The sequence below is a fragment of the Mus caroli genome, unplaced genomic scaffold (genome assembly GCF_978045245.1).
Source record: "Mus caroli unplaced genomic scaffold, Mus_caroli_1 scaffold_1, whole genome shotgun sequence".
Taxonomy (NCBI): domain Eukaryota; kingdom Metazoa; phylum Chordata; class Mammalia; order Rodentia; family Muridae; genus Mus; species Mus caroli.
Genome location: NW_028227256.1, coordinates 90,509,369 through 90,529,375, shown reverse-complemented (window position 1 = coordinate 90,529,375; position 20,007 = coordinate 90,509,369). Strand labels below are relative to the sequence as shown.

Sequence of the window (20,007 nt, the reverse complement as noted above, 5' to 3'; positions counted from 1 at the left end):
ATAGGGAAAGCAATTAGGGTTACTCCAGCAACAGTCTTGCTCCTCACCACACTGCTAGGGAGGAGAGGGGAAAGTAAGAGCCAGAGATAATACAGAGGAAGAAGGTACAGCAGAAGGGGACAGAGAAAGATAGGCAGAGGTCCTCTCCCTTTCCACGGAAAGCTATCCCAGTACCTGCAGGCCTGAGGTGATGTGGAAAGCAATAGGGATGTGCTGAAAGCCTGCTGCTCAGGCCCCTGCTCCTCTCCAGCCTCATGATCTGCTCTGTATAGTCTGAGTCCCATAGGAAGATTCTAGGTAGAACATCAGAGCAAGGCAGGGTGGAATCTGTCCAGAATTCACAATAGGCTCGTAGCCAGTATCTAATCACCCAGCCTTGATGGGGGTCTTGCTACCCTGAGCATGCCAGAAAGACATAAAGGTATGAAGGAGGCTCTGTAACAGCCAGGCGTGGGGAGGGGATCCCCCTAGCTTCTGCCCACAGGCCCCATGCTGAGACTGGAGGCGGCCAGTCTGTGCCTCACACTCTTTTTCCATTTCTGTGCTGTTCAAAGTAATGTTTCCTTCCCCACCAAGCTGGTGCCTCTGAACCTGGGTGGCTGAGGCAGTTGCCAGATCGTTTCCAGCCGGGCTGCCTATTTTTGAGTGGTGAGACCCACACATCTCATTGCTAATATTAGCAGTTTCGTTTTCCCTTTTTTCCCATTCACTGTGGCGAAACACAGAGAGCAGAATGGTTAAATCATCAGAATGCCCCAGAAATGACTAGCCAGCCAGGTACTATGCATGCACACAAGTTGGCCCAACCCACCTAATCCCAGAGAAACAGGCCCACCTCCTAGGGACTGAGGAAGGTTGACTGGGAAAGACCTAGAAACTGAGTCCACCCCAGCCTGGTGTTAGTTTTTTCTCAGGGGAAGAGAAAGATGCAGGGCAGCAGAGCTAGCAAACCTAAGATAACTGTAGAAGCAGAGAAAACAGTGAGATCCGGGCAGCAGATCCAGCATCTTGAAAGGAAGAAAAGCCTTAAGAGAAAGCAAGACCAGGCCCAGGGTCTTTCTGAACCTACAGGGGTGTCTGGAGAGGAAAGGCATCGTCTCGGGGTCCTAGGAAATGTTCACTATAGCCCTTCGAGGCCTCCTCTGACCCATCAAACGGGAGCATGTGGGATAGCTGGGCTCTTGCTCCTCAGTAGTAAAGGACTAAAGCATAGCTCAGGGCATTTAAGGCCACACATGACAGACAAGGTAGGGGAGGGTCCAGCTTGCCCTCACTGCGGCCATAGGTACCAAAGCCAGGCCTCGACACCCACCCTCCAAAGGGACAAGAGTCTGGCCCTAGTTTCAGTCTCTCTCAGCCCTGGGAGCTAAGGCTCGATCAGGGTACCAGGAATGGAAAAGACCAAACCTACCCACAAGAGGGGCTTGAAATGGAGAGGACCCCATAGCAGGACAAGAGGCAAGGACAGCTAGTCTTCTCTCCCCCCTCTCTGCTCCCCAGTCTCTCACTAGTCCCTTACCTGCTCCTCCCAGGCATCGTTCCCTCCCACTCCCCTCCCCGTTTCATGCCCCTCCCCCACGGATGGTTGCCTGTTCTCCCACCCTTGTGGAGGTGGAGGAAGAGGGGGCGGGAGCCAAGAACAGGTCTCCTCCCTCCAACATGACCCGGGACAGTTTCCTTTCCGCTACAGTCAACTCTGCCTGAGCAGCTGAGGAGGAGGAAGAGGAGACTGCGACTGAAGGCGGCACTGCCAGGGGCTCTGGGCATGTGGGTCCAGCAGGTACCCTGGTCATTCACTTGGGCTGTGCTGCAGTTGAGCTGGCAATCAGGGTGGCTTCTAGGTATGTGGCTCCTAGGGATGTGGGATCGATTGGGGTTGGTGGCTGGGGCAGGGCTTGAAGAAATGTTCACCCTCGGTTCCTATTACTGGAGGGGAGGAACACCTCTGTCCCTGGTTACACGGATTGGCTCCTGGTTACACAGATTGGCCTTAGGTGGGTTTTACAGGTGAAATGTCCCTTGGGGCTCAAAATCCACCCCCTCCTTGCTTTTAGACAGACAGAACATTTGTCTAACCTCAGTTGATCTTCTGTGTCCCTCTCTGTGAAGTGATGGTAGGTCTGGACAGAGCTCTGACCTCAGCCACTGCTTCAGAATTCTGCCAGGCCCTGGTATCCTTGGCCTTTCTCTGTGTTTTTCTATGGTTGGGGACATCCCTACATGGAGCCTGCCCTACACACTGTATAGATGACTGAAGATCCAAGAGTATAATCAGCTGTCTACCCTCATGGACAAGCTTCCCGTGCTAGCACTTCTGGGGGACTCCCGAGTTCATATCCCTGGCCTCATAGCATCCTGGGGGGAGGGGGAGGTGAAACAGAGGGGTCCAGGAATCCTGCTCAAATTCCTCAGTGAAAACACAGCTCCCTGTACTCCTCACTACCCTGTACCCTTGGCCCCTGCCCACCCTCTGAACTAAGCCAACCTTCACTGAGAACCTGGTCCTGGGACCAGGAGGAACTTTGTTTCTCCTGGATGTCAACAAACTCCTAGGTCAGAGCTACATCTGCAGAGCATGGAATTGTGGCCCAGACAAGCTTATACTCTTGTGCTGCCTTAACATCTTTGACCTGCAATGATGTTCCCTTGCTCATATGAAGTCCCAGTCACCTTCACCCCAGCCTCTTCACTACCATGAAAACAGGATGGGACTGGGAGCTGGGTGCTCACCACCACAGGCCCTCTCCTGGGTTGCAGGCTAAGGCTGGTTAGGAAGCCAGGGACATTTTCCCTCCACGTACCCTCTTAAGATAGCCCATGGTTTGCTGTCAAGACTGGATGGAGGAAACAGACCTGAACATGGTAGATGATGAAAGATGAAAGATGAAATGGTGAAAGATTCCCTTGGGGAAACCTTGTCAGGAAACCCAGGGAGCAAAGTCGGAAGGAGTATGTGTCATTGGAGAGAAGCAACTGAGGCAGAAAGGGGACTATGACTCACTCTGGTGACCTGACACTCTGGGCATGTCCGCAAATGAAACTTTGATGAGAGAATATGGAGATACAGATGTATTTATGCAGGCCTACTGTAGATTGTCTCTGACAAATGTCTCAAAGTGGCATGCCTCCTTCATGACCTGAATAGCTCAACGTGGGACACCTCACAGGCCAGTGCCATTTGGCGGCCGTGGACCTTTAGTCTAGTGCATTTCTTCCCTCCTGATTGGCCGCCCTTCTTTCTCTCTGTCATTCCCCACAGACAGTCCCTCTCATGCTGACTGTTTTAAAAGTCTCCCAACCTCAACAGCGGCTGTCTAGTGTCTAAGTTGAGCAAAATTCAGGCTCGGAAATGGATCATCTCATACTCAGACTAAAGACAGTCATAGTGGATCATGCCCATCAAAGTTCAAGACCTGTCTGGCTGCCTTATAGGAAAAAAGAAAAAAAACATAAGTTAGTCCATAAAACCATTGGTGAGCATGGTGACCTTGGGCTTGTCTTATGTTCAGACAGCCCTGATTCAGAGTTTATGGTTACATTTTTCCCAGTTGTGTCTAAGGAACACTATCAACACGTGTGCTGGACCTCTGGCTCTTACAGCCTGATCACACACTCTTCTGTGATTTTTCCCTGAGCTTAGGGGTTCCATTCCAAATATACCAGTCAGTCTCTTTAGCATTTTCTCATCCACATTTTTTCCTTTCATTCTTTTGTTGTTGTTTTTGTTGTTTGTTTTGGTTTGTTTTGTTTTACCTTATGATGTATGGCCTGTGTGTGTGTGTGTGCATCACGTGTGTGTCTGATGTCTGTAGAGGCCACAAGAAGGCATTGGCTTCCCTGGAACTAGAGTAATAAATATATGGTTGTGAGGTGCCGTGTGGGTGCTGGAAATTGAATCTGGGTCCTCTGGAAGATCAGCCAGAGCTCATAACTGCTGAGGTATTTTTCTAGCCTCTCGCCTATAATTTGGTAGAAACAAGTATTGCCTTGGCCATGAGATTTACTCAGACCAACTGTCAAAACTGCCAAACATATCCTCAGACACCTTTCTTAAAGTCAGATTTGCTTTTTTGTAATTTATACCTTTGAAAAATATACATCATGTACATATATGTATATACACACCTGTGTGTATATATATATATATACATATATATATAACTTATGAAATTCATATAGCTTTGCTCATGTGTACACATGTTCAGGGTTGACCATTTGGGACTGGACAACCTATGTGGGAATTCCATGTCTCTGAGGCAACAGATCCTCCCTCTGTCATTAGCTTCCTATAGCTCTTTACATAGGGATGAGACCATGTGGTGTTCCCTCTGTTCACAATTGTGTGTCAAGTGATGTTATAATTATGTTTACCTTGTGTTTAGTGGACCATGATTCAGAATCCATGGGTATGCTTTCCCTGTCAAGAGAACACTATCAACAGGTGTCCTGGGCCTGTGGCTCTTAGAACCTTATCACATTTTCTTCTGTGCGCCTTAGGCTTAGAGGTTTCATCCCACACATACCAGTTGGAGTTACACAACCCACGGTCACCTACTCTCTCTACATTTTGAACAGCTGTGTATCTCTGCATTCATCTCCTTATGCTGCAAAAAGAGTCTTCTTTGATGAGGGATGAGAGCTAGACTTATCTGTATAAGGATAGATATTTAGAAAACAGTTACAGATGATAGATAGATAGATAGATAGATAGATAGATAGATAGATAGATAGACAGATAGTAGATAGATAGATAGAAATATATTAGTTTAAAAACTGACTTTTTTTTTGAGACAATGTCTCATCAGATTTCCCAGGCCAGTCTCAAACTCAAAATTGTCCAGTACCAGTTTCACGAGTGCTGAGATCCCAGGCACATACAACTTCACCTGGTTTATTGGTTCGGCCTTCGTTGGCTTGGCTGGATGGTTGTCACCAAGTACCACAGTTGGTGGAGAGGGGATTTAGGAAGCAATGTCTCAGACTTGAGGTTCTTTTTATTCCCCCAAGCCAGAGTTTCTCTGTGTGGCCCTGGCTGTCCTGGAACTTGCTGTGTAGACCAGGCTGGCCTCAAACTCACAGAAATGTACCTGCCTCTGCTGGGACTAAAGGTGTGTGCTACCACTCCCAGCAGGCTTCAGGTTCTTAAGTTGGAACTCAAGAGAAGAGGATGTTCAGTCCCTGTAGGCCAGTATGTGCCAGGTCCCCTTCCTGCCTCTGAGTGTTCCAGCAACCTTTAGGTTTCTTGGTATCTAGATACATCCTCCACTTCTGCCTTCACCCACAGGTGTCAGACAGTGTCCGTAATTCACTTTCTATGCAGACACCAGTCCTACTAGCTAAGGCCTTCCCCTTATCTTAATCCTATAGCTAGCTCCCATTCCTACCAAAGTTCTAACCTGAGGTCCTGGGGTAAAGATTCCAGCATGAGGTTAGGAACAACTCATCCCCCATCTCCCGCTTTCTCACATCACTGTGATGTTCTAGATCACTAAGCATAAGTGGCAAATGTTAGAAAGCCCTTTATCCCTCATCCTCCTTAGTTCTCTGGGGACACATCCTCACCTGGATGCAGCTAGAGCTCTGACATCATGCTTCTGGATGACTTGCTTCTCCCTGGCTGGGACCCTTGTGAGAGATGGCTTTGGCTGAATGTCTGTAGGTCCCCTGCTTCTCCTTTGGCTTGGTAAGCCTGTGCCCTTAACAGCCTAGGCAGGACATGTGGGGTGTCTGAAGCATCCCACATCTACTTGATACTATAGCTCTCCTAATCCTTCTAAGTGCCCTTCTGGGATCCTCATATTGAGGATATTTCTCCAGGTGGACATGGGGAATACAATCCTTTTGTAACAAATAAGGGAACCCCTGTCACCCGCCTGACCATCCTTTCACCCAGATGAGTCTTGCCTAAATAAGGTATTGTGTGTGTCAGTGTGGTTATGATTTGGCCCTAGCACTCAGGAGCTTGTGGTCTGCAGTGAGCTTGCCTTGTGGCCCTCTAGCCTCAGGCTCTGACTAACAGGACTCTCCCTCTCAACTTCCCAGTGCTAACCAGAACATGCCACCCACCCATCAACTCACCTTTGTACACAAATTCAAGAGCGAGCTCAGGGAAACCAAGAAGCCCCCTGTCATTTCTGATTTTTATCTTCTATGCAGAACGTGTAAAGGCTAAGAAGCCCATGAAGGCTCCCTGGAGTCGATAGCCTTACTTAGTGCCTTTTCTGTTGTTGTAACAGAACGCCACAGACTGGGTGATTTATGAAGAACAAGGTTTGATCACCACAGGGTTCTAGGAGTTGGGAGTCTGGAGTCAAGAGGTGGCCTCTGGTGAGACCTTCTTGCCAGTGGAAAGATTGCAGAGTCCCCAGAGTGGTTCCAGGAATCATATCGAAGGACAGAGCAAGTACGGTCAATCTTACAAACCAGCGTCCTTGCTAGACAGCACTTGATCCAACAGTCTGTGAGTGGCTTCCCAGTGGCCTCTGCAACTCTCCCTTCCCAGTATCACTAGTTAGTATATTACTTTGGAGTTAGTGTTCTGGGGTCAGACATTCACTGATGGCATGATCCCTGGGTGAAAGCTCCCAAATCAGTTGGACAGAAATGGGGCTGAAGATCAGAAAGCTAGCTTATCACCATCGGAACCCCCACTCCGGACCTCCAGGGGCAGGAGTCCTGAGATAGGTTGGGCAGGGGAAAGGGGATCTTTATCATCACAATCTGATCCCCATGCCTCACTAGGTCTGTAGAAAAGGGGTGACTTCAATAAGGCTGCTTCTGGGTGCATTCCCAAAAGGGGTCCCAGCCGGTCCTAGGTTCTCATATCCTGGTTAGAGACCCACAAGATGAGAGACAATATGACCTAAATGTGAAGAGGGGGCCAAATTTCTTCAGTGGCATGCACACTGCCAAGCAAAAGTCAGGCTGCTCTGTTGATTTTTACAAATGAAAGGAGTGTGTCTGTGCGTGTTTGTGCATGTACATACTTACGCATGTATGTGTTTATCTGCATGTATGTGAACTGTATGTGCAGGCCAGAGATCCATATCAGGCATCGTCTTTAATTTTTCTCCACCTTAATTTTTGAGACAGGGTCTTTCTCCGAGCCTGAAACGCCCTAACTTGTTGGAAAGCCAGGTTAGCTCCTCAACACGCCTCAGGGGTCCTCCTGTCTCTGCCTTCCCAGGACTGGGATCTCAGGCACGTGTGTGCTGCCACACCGGCCTTAAATAAGTGCTAGCAATCAGTCTTGTTTGCTTGGCAAACACTTTAGCAACTGAGCTAACGCCAAAGACCCATGAAACTTACACGGGTGTGAGTTTTGATGTCCATGGGGCCAGAGGATGATATCCTGCCTCATTACTCTACTTCTATGCAAATTGTATGTGTTATTAACTCTGAGTCACCAATAATGAAAGAAAGAGAAGCATTTCTCCTTGGAGTCATTTAACCAAGAGAATCCAGATTAGAATTCTCGACTTCCTGTTCCACAGGGTTTCCATCCTCTCTGTCTGTCTGCCTGCCTGCCTGTCTGTCTGTCTGTTGTATGTCTTTGCCTGCCTGAAGATTGTCTTGTGACTCTGTCCCTGTGTCGCCTGTTCTGTAAGTGTCATGGCTGTCTGTGTCTGTGAGTGTTATCTGTCTGCTGTATGAGCTCTCTCTCTCTCTCTCTCTCTCTCTCTCTCTCTCATGTGTGTGTGTGTGTGTGTGTGTGTGTGTGTGTGTGTGTGTGTGTGTGTGTTTGTCCCTAGCAAAGAGGCTCTGTCTGTATTGAAAAGCATCTTATGGGGAGGGAAGGGATACCTTACAGAAATGTTTAACAGAGTTTTACAAAGGATTAAGTCACTGTCTCCAACTGATCCCCACTGACCCAGACAAGCACCACTATCAACCAACACCCATAAATGGAGGCTTCCAACCTTTGTGATAGGTTGGAGAACATTGCTTTCAACCTTTGTCTCTGCTGCTTTCAGCTGGATCAGGGTCTGGACCAACACCTAACTTAAGATTGCAGCCATGCATTGCTTAGGTTGTAAAAGCCAACCACATGGGAAATCCAAGGTAGTTGTTTGTTACATTGTTCTCTTAGAGGCAGGTTAAAGCAGGGTTTGGTGGCACCAGGCCTTAATCCAAGCACTTGGAAGGCGGAGGCAGGCAGATCTCTGAGTTTGAGGCCAGCCTGGTCTAGGGTGAGTTTCAGGACAACCAGGGCTACACAGAGAAACCCTGTCCTAAAACACTTAGAAAAAAAAAAGTCTGAGTCTGTGTCCATAGCCTTAAGTGAATTAATAACTCTATGAGGCCCTTTATTTCCTTGCGACAGCATTTTCCACTAAACCTGAAACCTGTGTTTTTCCATCCAAAATGACTGGCCATAAATCCCCAAGGATCCCCCTGTCTCTGCCGCTACGATGCTGTGATTGCAGGCACATCCCGTCTGCCCGTCTATTATCTGGGTGCTGATGATCCAAACTTAGGTCCCCATGCTTGTATAGCAAATGTTCTTACCTGCTGGGCCACCTCCCCAACTTTCCATTCTCTCTCCTGTGAAGTTTCTGGTTATGCAGACAGCATCAAAATAGTAGAACTCACAGTTCAGGGACCCAGGGAAGTCCTCACCCACTGTGCCCAGATAGCAGGATTGTCCCACCTCCTCTCTACCCACCACCTGTGGATTAATCAGAAGTCTGTCTTTTTTTTTTTTTTTTTTCAATCCAGGTTCTTTTTTTATTTATTTATTAGATATTTTCTTCATTTACATTTCAAATGCTATCCCCTTTCCTAGTTTCCTCTCTGAAAGTCCCCTATACCCTTCCCCACATTTGCTCCCCAACCCACCCACTCCTGCTTCCTGGCCCTGGCATTCCCCTATACTGGGGCATAGAATCTTCGCAAGACCAAGAGCCTCTCCTCCCATTGGTGGCCTACTAGGCCATCCTCTGCTACATATGCAGCTAGAGACACAAGCTCTGTGGGGTACTGGTTAGTTCACGTTGTTCCTCCTATAGGGTTGCAAACCCCTTTAGCTCCTTGGGTACGTTCTCTAGCTCCTTCATTGGGTTGCCCTGTGTTCCATTCAATGGATGACTGTGAGCATCCACTTCTGTATTTGCCAGGCATTGGCATAGCCTCACAAGAGACAGCTATAGCAGGGTCCTGTCAGCAAAATCTTGTTGGCATATGCAGTAGTGTCTGGGTTTGGTGGTTGTTTATAGGATGGATCAGAAGTCTGTCTTTATCACAGCGTGACAATATCTGCCTGCAATCTCCACACTTAGGAAGTAGAAGGAGAGTTGTGAGTTCAAGGCCAGCTACTTAGCCAGTTCCTGTCTCTTAAAAACAAGTCACCATTATGTGTTTTAACCACTGTGACACTTCATTTCCATTTGCCTTTATGTTCCACAGGCATCCACAGCATGAAAGGGAGACTCAGAGGTACTGTCTGGGGCCTCGGTCACAGAAGTAGCTATCTCACATTCTCAGAAGTGCAGGGAGCAGGGATCACTGCAGTGGCTTAGTGTTGACCCCTCTAGCTGTCATCATACTCAGCCCAATTCCCAGCAGCTCTCCCAGGGGCCTATTCATTACTGGGGGTTGGGGGGGGGGACTTTACTCTTTATGGATGAACTGAATGCCTGAGGGTATCCTCCCTATGGTATTACTACCTGGTAGCCTCTGGAGATAGATGCTCTCTTGCCAAAGCCTATTCCCTCCTGTCCATCCCTCTAGCAAAACATCCTCTGTGAGGAAGCCCTCCCTTGTTTTCTTCACCAGGCACACTGAGAGAAGGCACATCTCAGTTCTATGGAAGAATTTTGAGGGGAGATGGCTAGGAGGAGTAAAGAGGTTGTGGACCTAAAAAGAGCCCTGGGATGGACACAGGCAGAGACCTATAAAAGGACAGAGACCTGGGAAGTCACAGGTCCTGCCATCAGAGGAATAACAAAGAGCCAGTAATGGGACAGTGACTCAAACTATCACACATTCAGAGAGGAACACGAGAGATCTGGAAGCAAACAACAGATGAGACAAGGATCTGCCATCTGTTAACAAATGTCTACACAAGAGCTCATCTGGGACAACCTAGGGGTCAACTTTGAGAAGCGGGTAGCAGCTGGTTCTCTGAGGACACACCATGGTCCCAAAGCCAAGTAGATGGGATCCCATCAAAGGGGATGGGAGATGGTAACTGGACAGAGGTGCCTAGCATACTCACAGATCACAGGTGACCTTGGGCAGGTGTGACAATCCTGCCCAAAACAAAGAAGGGGCATTGTGCCATTTTAGCTTTCTGGGGCTCTTCTGGTCCCATGACTCTGGAAAGCCTTGAGACTCTGGAGATTGGGGGTTCAGTGTGGCTGTAGTAGTGGATCTAGGTGGGTCAGAGTAGTGTTGCACAGACTGAAGATTTCCTGGAGTACTGGTAAAGGGACCCCAGGTTTCCAAGGACCATAGACCAGACCACACTGATAGAACCTAAAAGGATGAGATGTGTCTACTTTGTCAAACCTGAGTCTAACCGTACTGTAGTTGCTGGAGGCTTTCTTGAAAAAGGCTTGTATGTTTCTTGAGTGGATGTTTAAATAAAAGAGCCATTGACACTACTAGGTTGTGACCTGCTAGCTGTGTGTGGTTTGGACACACGATTTCAAGCCAAAGAAAGAGTATTTAGAAGTCCCCATGGTGGTTGTGTTCCCTTTAAGAAGAAACAGAACTTTAAATGGGAAGACATCATACTGGCAACCCCTAGCCTGGGCCTAGTCCCTCCAAGGACCCCTGACACCACTGGTTCTTCTGGCCCATACAGACCAACATGGACCACTGCCCACCCTGCCTGGAACCATATGACCCAGTCTTCACCAACTCTGCATGGAACCTAGGGATCCTGACCCTTGAGGCTCTCCAGACCCAGCTCATAGACCACACCCACCCTCAGGTCTAAGTGACACTAGATTATCTGTATGAATCATCCATGGTACAGCTGAGAACATCAAGGAGGGAAAGTGCAGTCCTGCTTTTTGCCATGTGGTGATGGAGACCATTTCTGAGCAAGGCTACATGGTGCGGATGGATGTCTTGGGGTTTGCCTCTGCTGACGTCTGCTTGCTCACCTCAGACAGCTCTGCCAAGTATCTCTGGCTTCCTTTCTGCGCTGGAAGATTTCACATACCTTGTTTGCCAGGTGTTTTGGGCCTCAGTTCTCCTCCCATCCAGCTTCTCCCTAACTGGCCCCTCTTCTTTGCCTCTGACCCCTGCTTTCTGAGCCCATAACCTTAGCTGTGGCAGCACAGCCTTTCTCTTTGTACACCTGGGAAGGAACCATGCCCGGTTAGTATTGTCAAATACCCCACATCAGAGGTGGGTGTGGGGTTTGGGGTGCAGTGCCCTGGGCTGTGTAATCGGGTAGAATTCCCTCCCTATATGACTACTCAATCCGTGGGAGGAGAGGGCAGAGGGCTGGAAAGGATGCAGCTGGGGACATGTCTCTATTCGCACTGGCTCTTTCTCTATGAGCCCCAGTTGCCAAATGACTACATCGGCTAAAGAGAGCTGGCAGCCAAGACAGAGTTGAGGCCAAAGCAGCTTCAAAGATGTCTTGGTGCCTGTTTCCTGTGTGCATGTCAGTCTCCTCTGGGTAAGGCCCATATGTGTGTGCTCAGCAAGTCTGTATTTCCTTGACCCTGAGGCTTCTGACCATACCTACATACCCGACCGCACCTACATACCCGACCGCAGGTTCAACTGCTGACATCATATGGGTCCCAGTAGTGGGTGCTTTTGAGTGCTGGTGGAATGTTATGTGTTACGTGTCAGTGTGCATGTATGTGGCAAGAAGCTTGCCAGTGTGACAGGCATTTCCTGAAAAGAGCCATAAGACCCTGCATGCTGCCTGACCCTGGTAGTACCACCCAGAACACTTTATTTGGGTGAGCCTAGACCTTCTGTCCACTTGAGAGACAATGACACAGCTGATCTTTGGAGGCTTCTTGCTGTGACCTCTGAACTGGCTGGAAGACATGACTGCTACCCTATGCCTTCTGCTACTCAGGGTAGCTCTGACATGCTTGGTGGGCTCCCTGGGACAAGATACCGCCTGGACCCCAAGCTTACTAAAGAATCCACCCTCTCCAAGTCTGAGGTTTCCATGGAAACCCCACACACTCCCACCTCACTATCCCACTGACCCTTTAGACAGAACTACCAGAAGTCTAAGGCTGGAACATTCAGGTCAGGCCTGGAACATCTTGAACAGGAGTGGGAAGGTAGAGACATCTTCAGGGAAAATATCCCAAAGTCTCAAAAGACAGAATACTAGCCTCCAGCCCTTAGGTTCAGTTATGCTGAAGGAAGAGCCCTGCTTGTTGGGGGTTACTTATTCACAACCCGCAAGAAGCTACAAGCTCCTAGGTAGGGGGAACTGCTTATGAGATTCTGCCCTGGAATGGGTCTGAGAGCACATTCCTCTCCAGGGGTTTCAGAAAAGATGTCAGAAAGGGTGTACAGGCTCCTTCCTTACAGCTCTTTGTTCTTCTGTATCTCAGAGGTCCCCAATGAGCCCTGGAGGTCCCTCACCTTCTCCCCAGCCTGGCTCACAGTGTCAGAAGGAGCAAATGCCACCTTCACCTGCAGTTTGTCCAACTGGTCGGAGGATCTTCGGCTGAACTGGTACCGCCTGAGTCCCAGCAACCAGCGTGAAAAGCAGGCTGCCTTTTGTAATGGTTCGAGCCAGCCTGTCCAGGATGCCCGCTTCCAGATCATACAGCTGCCCAACAGGCATGACTTCCACATGAACATCCTTGACACACGGCGCAACGACAGTGGCATCTACCTCTGTGGGGCCATCTCCCTGACCCCCAAGCCAAAAATCAAGGAGAGTCCTAGAGCAGAGCTCGTGGTAACAGGTGAGGCTAGTAGAGCCTATGTGGGCAATCCCTTCCTGCCCAGAGACCTCTTAGGCTCTCCGCCATGGCTCTGCCCAGAGCCTTGAAGATGCTGTCCCTCTCCCTGTGGAAATCCTCAGATGCCCATTTACCTTTAAGGGATGGTAGGGCATGCCAAACTAGGGTGGGTGGCCAGTCACTGCCCATCTAAAATAGTCCCTTGGGACTTGTTGAGGGCAGGGTATGTGCCCCTAAAGAAGATATACTATTGGTGTCCTAGAACTCTATTCTTTGTTGTCCTGTAGAGAGAATCCTGGAGACCTCAACAAGATATCCCAGCCCCTCGCCCAAACCAGAAGGCCGGTTTCAAGGCATGGTCATTGGTATCATGAGTGCCCTAGTGGGTATCCCTCTATTGCTGCTGCTGGCCTGGGCTCTAGCTGTCTTCTGCTCAACAGGTATGTCAGGTAAGGCTCATCATACCCTGCTTCTGTCCCACCAAACCTTGTAGTCACCATACTTCACACATACGTAGATCACCAGAAGGGTAGTCATGCACCACACACACTCTGACCACTACAAAAGCCTGTGGCCACCCCACCCACACCTAGCCTCAGGCTGCTGGCTTTCCTAAACAACTAGTGAGAGCTGCCATTTCTCTGGCTGGAAGGAAGGTTTAAGTCCACCTCCAGGCCCCTGTCATGGGTGGACCATTCCTACACTCCAGGAGGTCTGGTCATCAGCCAGCTAAGAGGCCACAGCTAATATCTGCTGCATGCCTACCCTGCATTGTGGTACACCAGGAAAGGGGACACTGATACACCTGTGCCTGTGGCAAGCCCTACTCCTCAATTCATTGTCCCACCAGGAACTCCCAGTTAATAAATGGGAAGGGTGCCCATGGTGATGGAAAAGCTGGTGCTTGCCCATGGTCTAGCTCTCTTCAGTGCCTGACACGCCCCTCCCAAATACACAAAACACACACACACACACACACATGAGAGAAAGACAGAGAGACAGAGGGAGGACATTCCTCCACTAGGGAAGATGGCTCTGTAGCTGCCCTCTAACCCAAACTGTATGTCTCAACAGAGGCCAGAGGAGCTGGAAGCAAGGACGACACTCTGGTGAGTATGAGTCTCCTTTCTTGAGTGATCTATCCCAGGCCACCTCCAGGTCTTGGTACAGGTAGAGAGACCATGGGGCCTACAGGGCTGGAGCCTGGAGAACCCAGCTCCCATTTTCCACCAGGCCCCCAGAGCCATATCCTGTTGTTCCTCCCAGCAGCTGACCCCACTGTGCGTACCCCTGTCGTGTCCAACATGGTCACGACTTGTTTTCTTCTGTGCAGAGACAAGGTGCAAAAGTCAAATTTTGGAATCCTAAACCCGCCAGGAAACATTTAATGATAGAAACTGGGCCAGAAACAAGGGGCTGCACCCTAAATATCACAGAAGACAATGGAGAGCCTATGGCCTCTGTGGGTTCTGTGCCTGGACAGCTGTTGGGTCAGGTCCCAGCTTCCATGGCTGAGGTGAATTTGCTCTAAGAAAAACCCCAAATCCAGTGTCAGTCTGGAAACCCAGCATAGGGAGGGGTTGAGATTATGGGATGCACACACCACCCCCCAACTGACTATATCAATGGCTCTTTCTTCTCCCCCCTCCCCTGCCCCTTGAAGAAGGAGGAGCCTTCAGCAGCACCTGTCCCCAGTGTGGCCTACGAGGAGCTGGACTTCCAGGGACGAGAGAAGACGCCAGAGCTCCCTACTGCCTGTGTGCACACAGAGTATGCCACCATTGTCTTCACTGAAGGGCTGGGTGCCTCAGCCATGGGACGTAGGGGCTCAGCTGATGGCCTGCAGGGTCCTCGGCCTCCAAGACATGAGGATGGACATTGCTCTTGGCCTCTTTGACCAGATTCTTTAGCCATTAGCATACTGCAGACCCTCCACAGAGAGCACCGGTCCATCCCTCCATCAAGAGGAGCACGCAGGCTACAGTTCAGCCAAGCCTCCCAGGGTCTGAGCTAGCTGGAATGACAGCCCAGCGCCTGCACCAATTCCAGCACATGCACTGTTGAGTGAGAGCTCACTTCAGGTTTACCACAAGCTGGAAGCAGCAGCCTTCCCAGTTTCCTATTGTCACAAGGTGCAGAGCTGGGGCCTAAGCCTATGTCTCCTGAATTCTACTGCTGGGCACTTCTAGGGACTTGAGACACTATAGCCTATGGCCTCTGTGGGTTCTGTGCCTGGAAATGAAGGGACCTGAGTACACCCTGCTTTGAATGGCCCTGTAAGGCAACCCCATAACAAGGGGGTCCAGGTATACTATGGGCCCAGCACCTAAAGCCACCCTTGGGAGATACTCAGGTGGGAAATTCGTAGACTGGGGGACTGAACCGATCCCAAGGTCTGGAAAAGTTTTGATGAAGACTCGAAAAGCTCCTAGCTTCGGGGGGCTGGGAAGCATGAGCACTTACCAGGCAAAAGCTCCGTGAGCGTATCTGCTGTCCTTCTGTATGCCCAGGTACCTCCGTTTTTTTTCTACAGCAAGGAAGCTAGGGCAATAAAGGGAACCAGCAGAGCTAGAGCCACCCACACATCCAGGGGGGCACTTGACTCTCCCTACCCCTCCTAGGAACCAAAAGGACAAAGTCCATGTTGGCAGCAGGGAAGGAAAGGGGGACATAATCTTGACGCACACCAACACTGGGGTGTTAGAATCTCCTCATTCACTCTGTTCTGGAGTTCGGTTCTGGCTCTCCTTCACACCTAGGACTCTGAAATGAGCAAGCACTTCAGACAGTCAGGGAAGCAAGAGTCTAGCTGTCTGGTGGGCACCCAAAATGACCAGGGCTCAAGTCCCTTTCCTTTGGTTTAAGCCCGTTATAATTAAATGGTACCAAAAGCTTTAAGAAGTGCTGTTCTACTTGTGGGTGTGTTGGGGCAGAGGCAATGGGGAGGAAGAGCTGCAGGGCTGGGCTGAGGTTTTAGGCTAAGTAAGGCAGGCATCACCCCGCTCAGGCCCAGCTTGAGTCTGTCCTTGCCATCACTGAAATACAGTCATGCCCTCTCCACATTTACATGTCACCACCCAGGGATGAAAGACCTCAAACACAGACATGGAGGAAGAAACATGTTCCAGATACCAGGCCTTCCTAGGCTCCCACAGCAACACACCCCAAGCTTCACCCCAGCAGGAAGGTATCCTGGGCTGTTTGCCTGTGTCCCCTGCCATGTCCTTTATGAGTCCTTCCCAGCAGGGTTGATGTCATGTGCTGGGAGCCATCTCAATGGGCTAGGTGAAGTCTATCTTGTTGTGAGAGAGGTATCTGTGGGTCCCTCCCTAGGACACAGGATAGGACGAAAGAAAGAAAGAAAGAAAGGAAGGAAGAAAGAAAGAAAGAAAGAAAGAAAGAAAGAAAGAAAGAAAGAAAGAAAGAAAGAAAGAAAGAAAGGGAAAAGAAAAGAGAAAAGAAAAGAAAAAAGAAAAGAAAAGAAAAGAAGAAAAGAAAAAGGATAAACTGGTTCCTAACCCATCACTGTCCTGGGGTCTTGACTTGATCACAGCGGAAGGCAGACACCCATCTCTGACCTCTATCTGGATAACGGAGACCCTGGCCCAAGGCCTTTGGGTGCTTGGGTGCTTACAGCCACCTATTCCCTCACTCCCTAGCCCTTCTAGTCCCTCCTGAGCTCACTGCCATCACTCCATGTTGGGCAGGGGAGAAGGAGATGCCACTTCCTGGACAAGCAGGGTTATAGGAGAGTGAGCCAGGGTGCTGGAAAAAAACTCACAGGAACGACATAAAGAAGTCTGGTCACACGGCTCATAGAAATAAGGTGGACATCAAGAAATGGGTGGCTCTCCACTGTTCAAGAAGCCCTCTTGGGTAGCAGGTGGAGTTCCAGCCTGTCCCCCCACACACACACCACCACCACCACAAGTGCAGATGAGGCATTACCTACAGTGGTCCTCAACCTTCCTACTGCTTCATGCGACCCTTTAATACAGTTACTCAGATTGTGGTGATCCACCAACTAAAAAGTTGTTTTGCTGCTGCTTCATAACTGTAATTTTGCTCCTGTTATAAGCCGTAATGTAAATACCTGATATACGACCCCTGTGGGGGTTCGAGACCCAAGGTGAGAATCAATGAGTTAGAAGTATGTGAGGTGGCTGCAGGAGAAGCAGGGTACAGACATGCCTCCCCACAGATCAGAGTGCTACTCATGGTGGCTCCATACCACAGGCATGGTGGCTCTTCCTACTTGATCTATAAACTCAACATCATTCTGACTTAAAAAAAAAAAGCCTCACCCATAATAACTCTAATGTATGTAAGAAAGTAGAGAACAGCCTGCACTCAGTGCTGGCATTCTCCTGAGTTGGTGTTCAGATTTCCACCACATGCAATACACCTGCTCAGTCCCAAATCCAGCAGGCAGTATGGGAAGGAAGCCTGCAAGAATCTCAAATAGGTAAGAGCAAGTTCCCAAACAGCACGGGTGTGAGGCAAACCCTAGCTATTAAAGTACCTCAGACAAGGAACAGTTCAGAGTAAGACAGACACATTAGGCTCAAGAACGATAAAGTGGAAGGCAAAAGCCACAACTCAGTAGAAAAATATCATAAGCAAACTGTTAAAACATTTGTGCTATCACACAGATCTATAATTACATCTAAAATTAAATTAGATCTAGAATACATTTTACATGAAGATCTAAAAACTCTAGAAAGGAAAAAATCTAAACACACAATGGAAAAGTGGGTGGGACGTGTAACCAATCACCAGTTCACCAAGACACTAGAAGGCACATACATCGATGTCTGCTTAGGCATGCATGCATATACAATGTGTATGTGCATGCATGTGTTGTGAACATAACCATGTGTATGTGACTATACACATGTGTATACAGTGTGTGTGCATGAATGTGTGTTCCACATGCAGTTCACACATTCATAGATGCATGTTGCATACACGCGTGTCCATGAACACAGATACCTCAAACAAGGAAAGAGCATTCAATTTTACTTATAATCACAAAAATACAAATGAAAACCACACCGGCTGAGAACAAACATTGGAAAGCAAGGATGGCTTGCCTGATCTGTAGGGGACCAGGCCCCCTCTGTGGCAGGAGAAGGCACCAAGCCTATAGCGTTAACCTTTGCCCATCTGGGACCTGTGGAACGTGGGGAGGGAGGTAAGCACAGAGCTTTCAGTGCTAAGTCTACACCTGCCCCAGCCATAGGAAACTGAACTGACTCAAGTCCTCTTGTCTCCATAAGCAGTGTACAGTGTAGCCTCAACAACTTGAGCAGACTCTGAGTGTAGTGCAGTAGGGATGACCGGTGTCTGAAGGTTCACTGTGTCTGGAGGCAAAGAAGCAAGCTATAGGGTTGTGCCAAAATGACAGTTGAGCCATATGGGCATCAAAACATACCAGAATTAAAATCTGATTAATCCACTTTGAATATGCTGTTACAAAAACATCGTTGTAAGTTCAAAGAACACAGCAGGGAGGGAAAGCGCACGCTGGAGGAGTGCTCAAATAAAAAAAAAAAAAAAAAAAAAAAAGGCACAGCAGGCGGGAGGAAGTGGTCATACTCTCAACGGGTCTCTGAACCTCCCGCCTGGCTCAGGGGTGCAAGGCGCTTCTTCTGGGCAAGGCCATCCGGTAGTGGCAGCCCCTGTTCAGATAAGAACTGAGAGAGCCGCAGGGACCAGTCAGCACTTCACATCCGCTTTCCCGTAAAGCAGCAGCTGCGCCTCCCTGAACTCATTTTTTCCATCCGCTCGCTCTGCCCCAGGCACAAGTGTCATCGCCTGGCTGAGACCCAGCACCTGTCCCCTCCCACTGTGGTGTCCTTAATCTCTCGCAGAGGCTGCAGCCTCAGGAGAGCTCTTGATGTGGCTACTCCACCACAAACCAGAGCTGACCACAGGGGCACAGGACCCAGGCGTCCGAGCTTCCAAGCACCCATGCTGCGCCTCACCCAAAAGGTTTCTTCCCTTTGCTCTCTCCTCTCCACCTCCCAGGTACGAATGCCCTCCTTAACTGGTCTGGAGGGGAGAACCAGGCTTCTGTTTCAGTCTTGCCCTGCCGGATGGAGGAGGCTGGAGATGCAGCAGGGAATCTGCTAGACACTCGCCCTCTAGCTGTGGAAGGCAGGATTGGCACCTAGATCCACAGTGAGGACTAGAGGCTGAGTCCTGGTGGTTCTCAGTCATACAAGGTCAATGGGCCGATGTGGGTGAGGCCTTTTTGTATATTAGGGGAACTCTCGATTTCTTAAGGGTTCAAGATGTGGAATTCCTGCAGGGGGCAATTAGTCCATCCGCAACAACAGGACATCTGTCCCAGTCACTAGGGTCACCAGAACAGTTATATTGTTTGTTTGTTTGTTTGTTTGTTTGTTTGTTTGTTTGTTTGAGACAGGGTCTCTCTATGTAACCCTGGCTGGCCTGAAACTCAGAGATCTGGCTGCCACTGCTTCCAGAGTACTGGGATCAAAGGTGTAATACCACACCTAGCCTATAATATTTTGTAAAAAGGTGAGTGTGTGTTCATCTTCATGAATTACGTGCATCACTACGTCCACAGAGGACAGAGAGCATTTGGTCCCTTGGAGCTGGAGTTTCAGGCAATTGTGAGCCACTTGGTCTAAGTGCTAGGAACTGAACCTTTGTCCTCTACAAGAGCAGTGCCCATTATTAACTGCGGAACCATCTCTCCAGCCATTGGATAGACCTTAGTGTCTCTGTCCTGGTCAGACTCCCCCTCTCACTAAGAAGATCTCCTGCATTTGTCCAGCCTCCAAAAACCTGGCCTCAGGGTGTGGACAGAGGAGGCTGGTACCAGGTAGCAAGTGCCTAGAAACACCTGGTGGGCATAAATGCACCACAGACCTGCCCGTTATATACAGTCAATGGCTGTTTCGCAGTTCATAGGTTTTTATCCAAAAACTCCAAAACCAAACAAGCATACAGGTAAAATGTTCTTCAGCCATTTAAAAAAAGAAAAAAAATGGGTTGGAAAGATGGCTCAGTGGTTAAGAGCACTGGTTGCTCTTCCAGAAGTCTTGAGTTCAATTCCCAGCAACCGCATAGCACATAG

At 49.2% G+C, this 20,007-nt stretch overlaps 1 protein-coding gene across 1 annotated transcript; it reads left to right on the top strand.

Moving 5' to 3' along the window:
- Positions 1-1,724: 1,724 nt before the first annotated feature.
- On the top strand, positions 1,725-14,796 carry Pdcd1 (programmed cell death 1). Its single transcript, XM_021174525.2, has 5 exons — positions 1,725-1,841; positions 12,543-12,902; positions 13,187-13,348; positions 13,974-14,008; positions 14,563-14,796. Exons 1-5 carry the CDS (start codon positions 1,766-1,768, stop codon positions 14,794-14,796), a joined length of 867 nt encoding a protein of 288 aa, XP_021030184.1. The 5' UTR covers positions 1,725-1,765.
- Positions 14,797-20,007: the final 5,211 nt, after the last annotated feature.

Excerpts from the sequence above, each read along its gene's own strand:
- Pdcd1 (XM_021174525.2), top strand. The coding sequence starts at position 1,766 with ATGTGGGTCCAGCAGGTACCCTGGTCATTCACTTGGGCTGTGCTGCAG. Across the intron at positions 12,903-13,186 it reads AGCAGAGCTCGTGGTAACAG|AGAGAATCCTGGAGACCTCA; the intron begins GTGAGGCTAGTA and ends GTTGTCCTGTAG. Across the intron at positions 14,009-14,562 it reads GAAGCAAGGACGACACTCTG|AAGGAGGAGCCTTCAGCAGC; the intron begins GTGAGTATGAGT and ends TGCCCCTTGAAG.